Below are 15,671 nucleotides of genomic sequence, written 5' to 3' on the forward strand. Positions count from 1 at the left end.
GGGCTCTGGCTCCTCCCAGTGGCCGGCCGGGGCGGAAGCAGGAGGCGGGGGCAGCGTGCGCGCTGCTGGTCTCCTCTCCCGCGGCGCTGGGGCCCGCGCTCCGTGGTTGCTGCTAGATTCGGCGCCTCGCAGTCGGCCAGCTCCTCTCCGCGCCCGCGCGCTTCTAGACCAGGCCTCCTCCTCAAGCCCCTGCCCGCTGCGTCGACCCCGCCGGCCCTCTCCCGCCCCGTCTCATACTGTGGCCACCGCTCCGCGGCCCCGGCCCCGATGGCTCTGTGCAACGGAGACTCCAAGGTCAGTCTTTGGCGTGGGGCTCCCTGCCTCGCCGCCTCCAGGCATAGGCGAGGCTCCGGGGCCAGGGAACCACCGCTCGACCCCCCCCCCCCCAAGCCCGTCTGCGCAGCCCTGCGGCCCGGGCAGCTGCGCGTCGGAGAGTCCCCGGTCGGGGCCTGTGGCATGTTTTTTCCTCGGGAGCGGCAGGTGCTTTGTTGATTTTTGTCTTCGTGTCGGGGTTCCTGCGCCCGCCGGTCTCCGGGCGTCGGGGAGGGCGTCAGCTCCCCGCGGCCACGCCGCTGGCCCTCGCCTCCCCCGCTCCGCTGTGGGGCTCAGAGCCCGAGGAGCGCGGCCGGAGGGTGGAGGTAGGGAGGCAAGCGGGTGTGTGTGTTTGCTTCCTCAGCCCTCAACCCCGTCCCTTCGGGAGGCTGGGGGCCTTTTGTGGACCTCCTGGGGCCCGCGGAAGGCAAGGCAGGATCGGGGCCTCGTGTGCGGCGTTCAAGCTGTGCTGGCCTCCAGTCTTCCCGCCTCCCCATTTCCCGCCTGCCCTCGGTGAGGCCCTCCCCGTTCCCCAACGCCGGCCTTGGGGTCCGCGGCGGCGAGGCCGGCCCTCCGCGAGGCCGCGTGATTGCAGTCCTCCTTCCTCCCCATCCCCCCGTCCCCCGGTCAGTCCCCGGTCAGTGCCGGTGACCCGAGGGTCGCTCGCTCCGCTGCCCTCCCCCCCATCCTTCTCGGAGGGCTGGAGCGTGGGTCTAACCCCGCCCCTAATCGCTGGCTGCTGCTTTTGCACGTTTGTTTGCGGTGGATCCGCTCCCCGCGGTGGGGAGCCCTCTCCGGGACGCGAGCCGCGGCCACCGCGTCCGAGGGCTGGGGAAGTGGGGAGTCCTGGGGTGTGTTGGAGAAGTTGCTAACTTGGTGTGGGGAGAGCACGTTTGGGTCGCCGCTGCGCTTCTCGTCGCCTCCAACTCACTTTTTTCTTTAGACCCTCCTCCTCTTTTCGTCTCGCTTCTGAATTGAGCACCTTCGCTTTCACTTCTGTATTAAAATTTTCGTTGGCTTGGAGTTTTCAGACCCTCACAAAGTCGCTTTTGTCAGCGATAAAATGCATAGTTTTGAATTGGCGATTAACTTGAGCAAGATGTATCTCCTATACACTGTTTAGAGCCTGGCTTTGAGAAATTACTTCATTAAATTTTATTCATGTGTATGGGATTTTAAAAGTCAGCTGGGAATTGGTGTTCTAAGTCAGGTAGGAGTGCCTCATGCAGGTGGTATTCTCTTTCAAAGGTGGTGTCTAAGTGTCACGTAGTAGTAGTAGGTCCTCTCCTACTAATGATTGCCTAGTACCTCCTAAACATTAAAAAACTATTTGTTGAACAAATGAGGAAAGATGATAAGGTAGCGATATGTTCTTTTAAACCGAGAAAACTAATGCGTAGACTACGTGAAACTCTTTTCTCGGGACTATAAAGGGAAATGAAGACAGTCGAACTTGTAGTTTTTGACCTCAGAAGCTAATGTAAACCTCATTGTACAGCTTTTTTCCGTACATTAGCTCACTTGCAAAGCATTTTTCTGTTTTGAGACTTACAACTTATCTTTGTGCGGGTAGAGGAAATGACCACTAATAGGACTCAAACCTAATTTCACACTTTGAAAGATATGTGGTGATTTGAAAAGAGTATTTTCACAAAATTAACTGGCAGCAGAAAGTTCAAGACTGTTTCCAAATTAGTCTCAGGTGTATAGAACAAATTTTTTTTTCCTAGTTGATATTTTTGTTTTGTTTAACTTGCATTTTAAGGACAGTCTCGATCAATATGATATATTTTTGATATATTTGAGCCTCAAGTGAATTGCTGATTAATTTTATTTCAAGGTCCGTTATGTTTTATAGCATACTCAAGGGTGTGTGTGTGAGTGTGTGTGTGTGTGTGTGTGTTTGGAGTAACAATTACATGTGAAAATTGGAAGCACTTTCAGGAGGAGCCATCAGAGAAATAACATATTTCATCAAATCTGTTATTATTTCATGTACTCTTAAGGAGGAAAAAACTCCCTACAGTTAAATGGTGATATGTCATTGATCATAAACATTTCAAGTAAAGAGATGTGTAAACTTGGGATAATATGCATAATAAATTAGGTGAAATAAGATATTTCTAAGAGGTCCACCTGGAAATCTGAGTAGGCATCTCTTTTCCATAGTTTACCACTGAACCACCCTTCCCTCTGGAGTGAAATACAAGTGCTGGACCCAAGCTTACTTTGTTACATCTATTGTGACTCTTGACAGTTACGTGTAAATCCTGGTTCATAAATTAAAGTGGGAGGAAAGAGCTGATTTTGATTCCTATTCTAGTACATTTCAATTAGTATCAGGATTTTCTAAAATGACATTTTTGCATAATAGAAATTAGGGAGAGACCTAACATCTATAAAAACATTTGGGCTGATTAACTATCCAAAGCAAAGGTTATTGTTTTCCTAGTTAAGGAGTTTATATAATGTTACTAAGAAGTTAAGATCTTATATAATGGTTTATTTAAAAACTTTTTTTTACCGCTCCTCAATGTTATATATGAATAGTATATAGGTCGAGTATCAGACATAGTAACTATGTTCTGTTTTATTAAGGCAGGATTATCAGAATATTGTTCTTTGGGCTACTTGTGAAATTTCCCACTTTTTGGCCTTATCTAACCCTCAGATTCTTGGTTGGAGCAGAAGTGGGACCTGCTCCATCACCTTTACTGAGATGTTGACTAGGGTAAATCATATTTTAATTAAAGGTGTTTTATAAATTGGTTGTGATATAGAATCTTTAATGACCTCTACTGTTTGGCATTTTTAAATTTAAGGTTTTTTGGGGGACACCTGGGTGGCTCAGTCGTTAAATGTCTGCCTTCAGCTCAGGTCATGGTCCCAGGGTTCTGGGATCGAGTCCTACATCGGGCTCCCTGCTCAGCGGGAAGCCTGTTTCTCCCTCTCCCACTACCCCTGCTTGTGTTCCCTCTCTTGCTGTCTCTCTCTGTCAAATAAATAAAATCTTTTAAAAAAAGAAATTAAGGTTTTTTTAATAAAACAAGCCAAATTTTATTTTTTTAAAGATTTTATTTATTGAGAAAGAGACAGAGTAAGAGACAACATGAATGGGGTGAGGGGCAGGGCTGGATCCCAGGATTCTGGGATCATGACCTGAGCCAAAGGCAGATGCTTAACCAACTGAGCCACCCAGGTGCCCCTTTAAATTTAAGTTTTTGAATCAGGTTGAAAGATAACAAGATTTTTTTCCTGGGTTGCATTGAGTATGAAACAACTGTCCTTTTATGATAACTTTATAGAACATTTTTTTAAAGGTCAAAGATTTTTTTTTTCCTGCTTCACATTTTGTCCAGATAATAAGATATTCATCTAGGGCTAGGTTGGTTAAGCGTCTGACTCTTGATTTTGGCTCAGGTCATGATATCAGGGTTGTGAGATTGAACTCACATTGGGCTCTGTGCTGGGGGTGGAGCCTGCTTAAGATTCTCTCTCTCTCTCCTTCACTCCTACCTCCCTCTCTTTCTCTCTCCCCCCCTTAAAAAAAATCATCTAGAATGAAAGAGCTGTTACAGACAAAAGGAATAGTTTTTATTGTTTCCTGTTCTTAGACTTGGAAGGTTTTGAAATTCCTCCAGGAACTTCACATAGCCTTGTCTTTAGCTGGGCCAAATGTAGACTTGTCCTATACTTGTTCAAATGTATTTGATACTTTTAAGAGGCTATTTAATGATTCCTATTCCAAAGGATGCTGTTTAACGTAATGAATACTTATTTGCTATCCAGAAGAATAAAATTTACCTCTGTTATGGTGCTTACAATGTCTTCATGTTTCCTTCTAACCTAGACTCTGTTTAGATGCTCAAAATGAATGAAGTCCTCAGGGATAAAACATAATTCTGAAGCACTTTGTGAATCAAAAGAAAAGTAATCGTTTCATAGGAATTTGAATCTTTGTATAGCATGTATAATTCTGAGTTGTGTAGAATACTTTTCTCATGCTTATTGTGGAATAGAGACGTTTCTGAATTTGCTTAAGAATCACAGTGGTTTAAAAAAAATAGCTTTACTATAGTAGCAATGTGGTATTAGTTGGTTTTCTAGTGGTGGACCCTTGCCATGTTTTGAGGACCAAGGAGATGGTTTATACAGTTATGTCCATACATTCCCTAATATAGTACATTATAACGTGATAGGGAGTGAGGTGTTTGGTTATAGTTAGAGTGTGACCTTATATTCTTTGTCTAAACTGGGGTACTTAAACATAAAAGGAATTGCTAAAAATAAATTGTAATTGCTGTAAAATAAAATATTACCAAACAAAATAAAAAATTTTGGTTTTATACAATATAGTAAATAAATGGCAAAACTCCTGTAGCAAGAATGTTCAAATTACTCTCTCTGGCCATCATGCAGAGGAACACACAACATCTCTTTCCTGCATATACTTTACAGATACCTTATTCACATTTCCCACTGACCCAGATGATGGTGGCCTAGAGGTTTGGTGCATCTTGCAAGCTGAGCAATGGCTGTGGCACTCAAGACTGGATAGAGTTAGCTACTCTTAGATGCCCCGTCCAAGTGTACTTCATTTTATTAGGAAAGGATGTGGAAAAAGAAATGGTGTATCAGTGGTTGGCTTTCAGATTGAACCTAAAGTTAGAAGTGAGAACTCTGTGTTCGTTGCACCTGTACTCCACAGAACTAGACAAAACCATGGCAGAAGGTGGAAGTATACAGTGAAAGTGTAACAAACCCATCCTATGGTACTTTAATGCAGTTATTCATAAGAATGTTAAAAAATGAAGATTATGAGATAAATGGGTGGGTGTGGGAATAACAGGTGTAAATTAGGACAGTCCTGGCAAACTGGGCCATATGGTCACTCCAGTTATAGAGCACGTATTGCCCTGAGTTTGGATCTCGATTTCAACAGTGACATCTATTTAAACTTTGGCTAACTTTTAATCCTAATGTGTATATTAGAATAATTATTTCTGAGTTAGTAACTATGCTAAGAGTTTATGAAATTCTTAAAAACTGAGTGCTAAATTACTTGTTTTCTAAAAGGTGAGAACGAGCAGTGTTGAAACTGACCAGAAGATAAAATAATCTGCTCTAATCTACCATAACATTTTCAGGGGATGTTTCCCAAACTTTTGAAGCTGCCTGGACATGCAAAATTCTGATATTCTTGTTTGTCACAGGAGAACAGAATCCTTTTTGTCTCTTAAAACTTACTGAGATCTGTGTAAATTTAAGTCACCTTCACCTTGTCTGTAATTTGGAATATTAGTTTTAGTAATTCTTATCCTCTGAGTCTCATTATGAATATAATTCTAAAATGCTGCTTTGAACAAATTTTGGATGAACAATTCCTAACTAATTTGGGAAAATTTAGATGAATTATAGATAAATCATTGTTTTGATACGTTTATTGGTAATAGTGAAACTTTTTATGCTGTAATTTTTTCCCCTTTAACATTTTATGAAACATTTCAAACTGACAAGTTAAAAGAAATTTTAGTCAGCATTTAGGTGTAAAATCTAGATTCTACTCTTTACTTTTCTTAAAAAAATATATATTTTTAGGGGCACCTGGGTGGCTCAGTCATTAAGCATCTGCATTTGGCTTGGGTCATGATCCCAGGGTCCTGGGATCCTGGGATCGAGCCCCGAGTCAGGCTCCCTGCTCAGCGGGAAGCTTGCTTCTCCCTCTCCCACTCCCCCTGCTTGTGTTCCTTCTCTCACTTTGTCTCTCTCTGTCAAATAAATAAAATCTTTAAAAAATTATAACCACTTTATTGAGATATTCGTATACCATAAAATTGTGCTGTATAAAGGGTTCAGTGGTTTTTAGTATACTCACAGATTTGTACAACCATCACCACAGTTAATTTCAGAACATTCTCATCACCCCCAAAAGAAATCCTGTACCTTCTAGCAGTCAGTCCTCCTTTCTCCTGGTCTGCCTTTCTCTCCCAACCCTAGACAACTACTAATCTGTTTTGTCTCTATAGATTTGCCTATTCTAAACATTTTATATGACTAGAATCTTACAGTATATAGTCTTTTGTGACTGGCTTCTTTTATTTAGTGTAATGCTTTCCAAGTTCATCTGTCTTGTGGCATGTGTTAAGTACCTTATTCTTTATTACCAAATAATATTCTGTTGTATGGATATTCCACCTTTTACTTATCCATTCATCAGTTGATAGACATTGGGTTTTTTATACCCTTTGGATATTATGGATAATGCTGCTATGAATATTCTTGTACAAGTTTTTGCATAGACATAAGTTTTCATTTCTTTTGGGTATATACATAGGGGTGGAATTGCTGGGTCATGTAGTAATTCTATATTTAACCTTTTGGTGAATGGTCAGACTGTTTTCCAAAGTGGCTGCAGTATTTCTGTCCGTATTTCTGCAGCATTTCTGTCAGTAGTGCATGAGGTTCTAATTTCTCCCCATTTTTGCCAGCACTTGTCTTTTGGATTATAGCCGTCATAGTGGGTATGAAGTGGTATCTCATTGTGATTTTGGTTTGCATTTCCCTAATGACCGATGACGTTGAACATCTTTTCATGTGCTTATTGTCCATTTGTATATTTTCTTTGGGGAAATGTCTATTCAAATCATTTGCTTATTTTTAAAAGTAGGTTACTTGTCTTTTTATTGAGTTGTAAGCGTTCTTTATTCTAGTGACAAAGTTTCTTATCAGAAATATGCTTTGCAGATATTTTCTGCCATTCTGTGGGTTTTTACTTTCTTAACGGTGTCCTCTGATGCATAAAAGCTTATAGTTTTGATGAAGTTCAACTTAGTTTCTTTTATCACTTGTCTTTTGGTATTTCATCTAAAGAGCATTTCCTTTTTTTTAATAAGTTTTTTTTTAATTCCAGTTAACATCCAGTGTAATATTAGTTTTAGGAGTAGAATCTAGTGATTTGTCACTTATATATAATTCCCAGTACTCATCACAACAAGTTCTCTCCTTAATACCCATCACCCATTTAGCCCATCCTTCCCCCTCCCCTCTAGCAACCCTCAGTTTGTTCTCTATATGTAAGAGTTTTATGGTTTGCCTCCTAAGGAGCATATCCTATTGACCTTGAATCTTACATAATTGTCTATGTTCTCTTCTGAAAGCTTTGTAGCTTTAGCTCTTATATTTAGGTCTTTGATCCATTTTTGTTGTGAGATCTTAAGTTATAATTTGTTGGAACATTTTCATATTGTTGCATTATTGTCATGAACTGTGAGATATGGTCCTCCCAACTCCCGACCTCTGATTGGGTGAAATAAGGCACCAGATTTACAGCATTAGACTGAGGTGATAACTTTTTAAAAGATAATTAAAGGTAATTAGGAATAAAAGTACAAACTTTTAATGGATGGTTAATTGGATGCTTAATCCACTTAAGTGGATTTAACCCGATTTTGGTTTTGTAATGGAGGGGCTCTTAGATTTGAGTGAATGTTGGCCTTGTTTTTGACAACATGGCAGAGCTTGACCATCTCGTGCCCCTGAAGGCTGAGGGTAAACAATTGCTTATTGTAACATTGTTTTTCAGTTTGTGGAGACACATGGTTTGAAAAAGGTTACTAATAAGTATTTTGTTTTGTTTGTTTTTATTGAGGTAAAATGTACATAGGTGAAGTGTATAGATCTTTAAGTGTACAATTTGAATTTTGACAAATGTATATACCTGTGTAACCACTACCCCAATCAAGATATAAAACATTTCTATCACTCCCAAGTTCTTGCATGTCCCTTGGTTCCTCCAGCAGCAACCACTGTTCCCATTTCTATAGCCAGACACTAGTTTTGTCTGCTTTGAACTTTATATAAATGGAATCGTATGATTTTTGGCTTCTTTCACTCAGCATAATGTTCTTGAGATTTATCTATGTTGTAATAGTAGTTCATTTTTATTGTTGTGTAATATTCCACTGTAGGATATACTAGAATTTATCCATTCACGTGTTGATGTCCATGTGGACTGTTTCCAGATTTTGTGGACATAGATGTTCATTACTCGTGGATAAATACCTAGGAGTGGAATTACTGGGTCAGAGGATACCTTAATAGGTTTTGGTATTTTCTATTTTGTACCGTTTAGAATATTTAGGTTATAATAATCTACTTGATGCCTGGAAGAGATAAACACTGGTAGAGTAAAATAAACTTAAAAAAATTGCATCATGGGGTGCCTGGGTGGCTCAGTCATTAAGCGTCTGCCTTCGGCTCAGGTCATGATCCCAGAGTCCTGGGATCCAGCCCCGCATTGGGTTCTCTGCTCAGCGGGAAGCCTGCTTCTCCTTCTCTACTCCCCCAGCTTGTGTTCCCTCTCTTGCTGTGTCTCTCTCTGTCAAATAAATAAATAAATAAATAAATAAACTCTTTTAAAAAAAAGTGCATCATAATATTTTGTCCTTAAGGGTATTTTTAAAAGTACCTTGTTGAGCTGTATTTTAATGTGAATAGGATATGGTTTGTGGGTAAACAGGCTACTTTTAGATTGGCTTTGTAAACATGTACCAGTAGAAATGAACAACTTCTTTATTTGATAATAGCAATCTGAATTTTAAATTCAAAAATAATTTGAGGGCTCCTGGGTGGCTCAGTCAGTTAAGCATTTGACTTTTGATTTCTGCTCAGGTCATCATCTCAAGGTCATGAGATTGAGTTCTGTGTTGGACTCCACGCTCAGCGGGTAGTCTGCTTGGGATTCTCTCTCTTCCTCTTCCTCTTCCTCTGCTCCTCCCACTGCTTACATGTGTGCCCGTGCACTCTCTCTCTCTAAAATAACTAAAATAAAAAAATAATTTGACAATAAAGCTGATTAAATAGATTTGGAAGCACTCGGGATTTAATAAGGCTGGGTTTCTATTTCTTTTTCTTTTTTTTTTTAAATGCAACCTTGGCATTGGTGCGGTATTTGCATATAAAAAACTATTTTCAGGTGTTTGATAACCTATCAGTTTGTGAGGCATATTATCCTGGTATGGTAAATCTTGGGTTCACAAGGCCTACCTCTCCAGAGGTTAATTAATAGTACCTCTGTGTGGTTCCTCTTCTCTGATGTCTTTCCTTCATTAGTTACCCCCTTAAAAAAAAGATAAGTATGCATTTATGTTTTAAATTTCCAGAGCTAGAGAATCAGTGTAATGTGTATCTTAAGGACAAGGTCACAGAGAGCTAAACATGATAACAGCCATTTTGAATAATTTTGCCCTGTATTCTTATGTATTTCTGCTATATATGGCCAGGGAAAGCAGAATCATAGTATGTTACTGATTGAGAACCTGCCATGGATGCTTTGGTGTTAAACAAAGTTTTTGTAAAACTTAACTTTAGGTGGTATTAAACATTCAGAAGGACATGTGAACTAATTTTTTGCTGACAAGTTTGTGGGTCAGCTCAGCATTGCTGAGCTCCACTACTTTCATCCTTCTCTTGGGACGACTAGGTTGATGGTGTTTTCATGATGGCAGAAGGACAGGCTGGAAGTAGAATCATTAAGATGGCTTGGCACTCTACCATTTCAGCCCTCATTACATTGGCCAAAACAAGTCTCATGGTTGAGCCCAATGTCAAGAGTGAGGAAATATATTCTGCTTAAAACAGGATGAACTGCAAAGTCATATGAGAAATGGATATAGGGAATAGTGAAGAATTAGGGCTAATAATACAGTCTGTTGCATATCGAATATTAAAAACATGCATAAGTAGAGCAAAGAGTATAAAGTACCAACCAGCTAAACAAATATAAGCATGTGGTCAGACTTCTTTCATATACATGTACATAGAATGAACTACTGTATAAATGTCAACTGTATTCAATAATCGCACCTAGAATTTTTTATATGTATAAGAGACTTAGACTTTTTTGAGAATCATATACCACTTACAATTAAAAAAATATGAACTAAATTAGTTTTGGTATTTTTAAAACTTTCTTCATGTTTAGTCTGATACTTCTAAGTTATCTTTTGACCTGAGTTGTCCAAAAACTGTTTTTCTACACATCTTCTATGCCATCAAGAATTTTGATGATTCAGTGTTTCTTGAGAGTGCTCACTTCTGGAATTTTTTTCCAGGCCATTAATGATTCATTCTGCAAGTTTTTTTTTTTTTTTTAAAGATTTTATTTATTTATTTGTCAGAGAGAGAGACAGTGAGAGAGGAAACACAAGCAGGGGGAGTGGGAGAGGGAGAAGCAGGCTCCCTGCTCAGCAGGAAGCCCGATGCAGGACTCGATCCCAGGACCCTGGGACCATGACCTGAGCTGAAGGCAGATGCTTAACGAGTGAGCCACCCAGGCCTCCCTCATTCTGCAAGTTTTGATGCTAGTACTTCCTTGTTCTTACCGGAAGATGTCAATGGAAGTTTTTCAGGTAGTAATTCAGTCCTTTTTTTTTTTTTTTTAAAGATTTTATTTATTTATTAGAGAGAGAGAGAGAGAGAGAATGAGCAGGGGGAGGGTCAGAGGGAGAAGCAGGCTTCCCGCGGAGCGGGGAGCCCGATGCGGGGCTCGATCCCAGGACCCCGGGATCATGACCTGAGCCGAAGGCAGACGCTTAACCACTGAGCCGCCCAGACGCCCCCAGAATTCAGTCCTTCTTCAAGTAGTTTTTAAATGTTAAGGGGTTGCACTTGTCCAGTGATACTACTAGTAGTAACAAGCCACTGCACTGTCCAGGGGTCTTGCTCAAATGTTTATAGAATACATAGAGAAATGACATACTTGGTGAGTTATATGAAGTTTCAGAATGTCTATCCTAGATGAATTTCAGCCAAGCTCAGCTATATTTCTTTTTTAAAAATTTTTTTCCTTTAAACTTTTTTATTGTTATGTTAATCACCATACATTACATCATTAGTTTTTGATGTAGCGTTCCATGATTCATTGTTTGCATATAACACCCAGTGCTCCATGCAGAACGTGCCCTCCTTAATACCCATCACCAGGCTAACCCATCCTCCCACCCCCCACCCCTCTAGAACCCTCAGTTTGTTTTTCAGAGTCCATCGTCTCTCATGGTTCGTCTCCCCCTCCGATTTCCCTCTGCTCAGCTATATTTCTTTTGCTCAAACCTTGGGACATCTTTCTGCTCTAAGGGAAATTTTCTGAGAGACTCTGGGGAATCTCTTTCCCTTGAGGTATTTTATATCAAATTGTACATAACTATGGCCATGGCAGTGACAGCTGTGTCATTGAGCTAATGGAAAATTTAAGATACAATGTGATTTTAGAGATGTCTGGCTTCTTTCAGTTGGCATGTCTGAGATTGATTTATCCATGTTGGGATTTTTCAGCCAAAGAGGACATTACCCTCTGCGGGATCATGGGGTGTTCAAACAGCAATTTAGGTTAAAGATTAGGTCAAGGCCTTATGGGGCTTGGACGGTATTTTGGACTTAATTGAACTTTATTCTGAGGGGAAATAATTGAAGGATTTTAAGCAGGGGGAGGACTTGAAGTCCAATTTCTTTTTTTTTTTTGCACAGGCTTGTTAACCAACTGATGAAAGTCAGGATCACCAATAATGGAATAAAATGACATCATGTCCTTGCCATAGTGTTTTATTAGGAAGAGGCATAATTACATCACCAGTGTAAGATTGTTGCCAAAAAAGTGTTTATCTGGAATCTAATCATAAGGCAGCAAATAGATCCTGGTTGAGGCATATTCTACAGAAAGCTGGTCTGAACTTTCAAAAAAATGGCTGTGTCCTAAAAGACCGTAAAAAGGTAAATAGGTAGTTCGGATTAAAGGAGACAATGACATGACAGTGTGAGTACAGAGTCTGTGGTTTTTGATAGGGTTCTGGAATTAAAAACAAAGCAAAACAAAACAAAAAAGCCAGGGGCACCTGGATGGCTCAGTTGGTTGAGTGGCGGACTCTTGGTTTTGGCTTAGGTCATGATCTCAAGGTCCTGGGATCAGGCTCCACCCTCAGTGGATTGGGGGAGGGTCTGCTTCAGGATTCTGTCTCTCTCCCTCTGCTCCTCCCCCCACTTGCTCATGCTCTCTCTCTCTCTAAAATCTGAAAAAAAAAAAAAAGCCATAAAGGACATTAGTGGTGACATTTGAGGAAATTTGTGTGTAGATACTATTAGGGCTAAATTTCTTGGGTGTGATTATGTATTGTAGTTATATAGAGGAATGTCCCTGTTGGTAGGAAGTAAATACATGCTGAAAAGTTTTTTGGGAGAGAAATATCTATAATTTATTTTCCAGTAATTCAGAGGAAGAAGTATATATAGATAGAAAAAATGCAAATGTGGCAAAATGTTACTAATTGTTGAATTTAGGTGGACAGTGGGGTTTATCGTGCTATAGCTTTTTTTTAAAGTTTATTTATATTTAAATTTTTTTTAAAGTTTATATTTATTTTTTAGTAATCTCTACAACTAGTGTGGGGCTTGAACTCACAACCCCGAGATCGAGAGTTAACATGATCCTTTGACTGAGCCAGCCAGGCACCCTGTGCCATATTTTCAACCTTTCTGTAGGTTTCTGTAGGTTTAAAATTTTTCAAAAATAAAAAAAGGAGGGTAGAACACAAGCATATGATAAGATCAAGAGCTAGAGAGTCTTCTTTGATTTAACCCTTTTAATTGTAGGCTCAAACTTCATTCAGTGTTGTATGTGAGGTGATGGTTTCTTAAGAAAAACCTTCAGTTAAGTTTGTTGACATTTCTAAAGTACCTAAGATGTTAGATAATTTTGTGAAGAAAATGTACAATTTTTCCTGAGTTATAGGTGTGGTGAGATTAAGTAAGTAAATATGCTACTTCCAGTATCCTTTTGGTAATGAAAGGATTATTCTGGGTAGTTGAGTATTTCAGATGACTAAAATGTCTGTGTGTGTAGGTGGGGAGTGGTTCTTAAAATCTCTTTAAACCCTAAGACTTTTATTTTGGCAACTGAGGCCTACTAAAGTGTTCTTTGAAGAGCAACTACCTGAATAAGTTTAGTACTGATGAAATTCAACTTTCAAAATCATTTATATAGTACACTACTACTTTTCTCAGACATCAGCAGAACACTATTTCACTCATGTAAGCAAACTTTCTAAAGTAATAAAGCTTCTTCTAAGTACCAAAACATTAAAAATTAAAATAACTTTGAAGTCTTCCAAAAATATAGTGCATATTTACCCACTTCTATAGTGCTACCTGTTTTGGGGTTTGAAAAGGCCTACATTTACCTTCTGCTTCTGCCAGTGTGTCCCTAGGCAGGTGATACAGTATCTGAGTCTCATTTTCTTCATCTGCAAAATAGAAATACATATCATTATGAATAAGAAAATATGTAAAGCACATGAAATACTAGGTATGAAGTAAATGTTAGTTCCCTTTTGTTTTACTTTAAAAATCTTTTTATTGTAAAATAAAACATGGATACAGAAAACTACACACAATAAATGTATAGTTGAGTGAATTATAAGTCATGTGTGCTTTTTATCCAAAATATTGAAAGGTTTTTTTCTTTAAAGTCCAGTAATTTGTTAAGCATATGTGTTGGTACAGAGATTAGCATGGCCCCTGTGGAGGGATGACATGCAAATTTGTGAAGCGGTCCATATTTTTCCATTTGCAGCGATGTGGGTGGAGCTAGAGAGTATGATGCTAAGCAAAATAAGTCAGTCAGAGAAAGACAAATACCATATAATTTTACTCATATGTGGAATTTAAGAAACAAAACAAATGAGCAAAAGAGGAAAAAAGAGAGAAAGGCAAGCCAAGAAACAGACTCTTAACTCTAGAGAACAAACAGATGGTTACCAGAGGGGATGTGGGTGGGGGATGGGTGAAATAGGTGATGGGATTAAGAAGGGCACATGTCCTGATGAGCATCGCATGTTGTATGGAAGTGTTGAATCACTATATTGTACACCTGAAACTAATATTACATTGTATGTTAACTGAGTGGAATTTAAATAAAAATGTAAACACAAGTATATGTTGAGATTGGTCATTCTGGGTTCATAGTCTAATTTTGATTCATAATCTTTTATGCCTTATATAATTTTCTTAGTATCTTTTAGTTCATTGAGAAATTGTACTTTCCAGTTTTGATCTGTTCTTTTTGGCTTGCTCTTGTAGGATGTTTTTATTCCTTATTCTCTCCTTTTTACTTTGAGTAACTTTGTACGGGATTTGACTTCTATAATTTGTTTCTCTTGTATGTGAATATAGTTTTCCTGAGTTTTTAGAAGGAATCTCTATTCAGATAACTTTTATAACTTTATAGAGCCCCCTCTTCTGTTAAAATTATGGCAGCTTGTTCTCTGAGGATTCCTTGCTCTGATTCTTCCCTCTATTTTAGGTTGACCCTTCTATTTTCCTTCTTCCTTGCCCTTGTCCTGCTTAATTTTGATTCTGCTCCCAGCAGTTGCTCCTCATTTGTGAGCCTTGTTCTAGAAGGGAGCCCTGGCCCATTAGTTGAGAAGGTTCCTGGGGATTAAACTCCTTCCACCCCTTTAAGCCTTACCTTGGGTCTCCTGCTACGCGTGTGTTATTGGAGTATGCATACCTTCCCCCGCTGCAACTGCTGTAGTCGAATTGGCGCCTGTGCTTTCTTTTCTTTTCTTTCAAATAAAGATTTATTTATTTATTTGAGAGAGTGTGCTCATGTAGGAGGAGGGGCAGAGGGAGAAAATCTTCAAGCAGACTCCCCACTGAGTATGGAGCCCAACCTGGGGCTTAATCTCACGACCCTGAGATCATGACCTGAGCTGAAACCAAAAATCAGGCGTTCAAGTGACTGAGCCACCCACGCGCCCCTGTCCCCTGTGGTTTCTAGCGAGTACCTTTTTGGCTTTCTTGGAATTCTGCTCTCAAGTTACTCAGTGAAACTCGGTTGTTTCCCCCACAAATGCTGTTACACTAGAGTTTGTGACTATGGTAGTTTATTCCTACCAGCTTCTATTTGGGGAGATAACTTGTCATTTAGTTTTTTGGTTTTGCTGTTCAGTGATACATGGAAATTCAGGAAGACCCAAAAATGATACCATCTCCATCTTATGAGAATCTGCCAGATTCTTTTGCCTTATTGTTAAATTAGAGTACTGATATGGTTTGATTGTTTCCTTAATATTGTTTATTGATGTCTTAAAAGATATCTTTATGAACATCATTTACTTTATTATGATGACCTCAAGTCAGTTGAGAGGGATGTGAACCTTTTAGGCTTTTGTGTTTCTTTTTCTTTTTCTTTTAAGGATTTTATTTTTAGGTAGCCTCTACACCCTAAGATTAAGAGTCACACACCCTACAGACTGAGCCAGCCAGGCGCCCCTGTGTTTACCTTTTAATTGTATAAACAGATATAATAG

General features: G+C 39.5%; 1 protein-coding gene and 1 pseudogene across 2 annotated transcripts in view; both read left to right on the top strand.

Annotated features, from left to right (window-relative positions):
- The window catches only part of GMPS (guanine monophosphate synthase), a 63,812-nt gene that overhangs the window by 1,311 nt on the left and 46,830 nt on the right, over nucleotides 1-15,671 (top strand). Inside the window, exon 1 of one of the 2 annotated variants that reach the window (XM_027585845.1) lies at nucleotides 45-294. The exons of the other annotated variant lie outside the window; for it this stretch is intronic. Within the exon in view, the coding sequence (XP_027441646.1) occupies nucleotides 268-294 (27 nt within the window). The 5' untranslated portion in view covers nucleotides 45-267. Of the gene's footprint in view, nucleotides 1-44; nucleotides 295-15,671 lie in introns of those variants that run through there. 2 annotated transcript variants of the gene reach the window in all.
- On the top strand, nucleotides 13,823-13,923 carry LOC113919081 (annotated as a pseudogene).

This window comes from Zalophus californianus, chromosome 1 (assembly GCF_009762305.2).
Source record: "Zalophus californianus isolate mZalCal1 chromosome 1, mZalCal1.pri.v2, whole genome shotgun sequence".
NCBI classification, from domain to species: Eukaryota; Metazoa; Chordata; class Mammalia; order Carnivora; family Otariidae; genus Zalophus; species Zalophus californianus.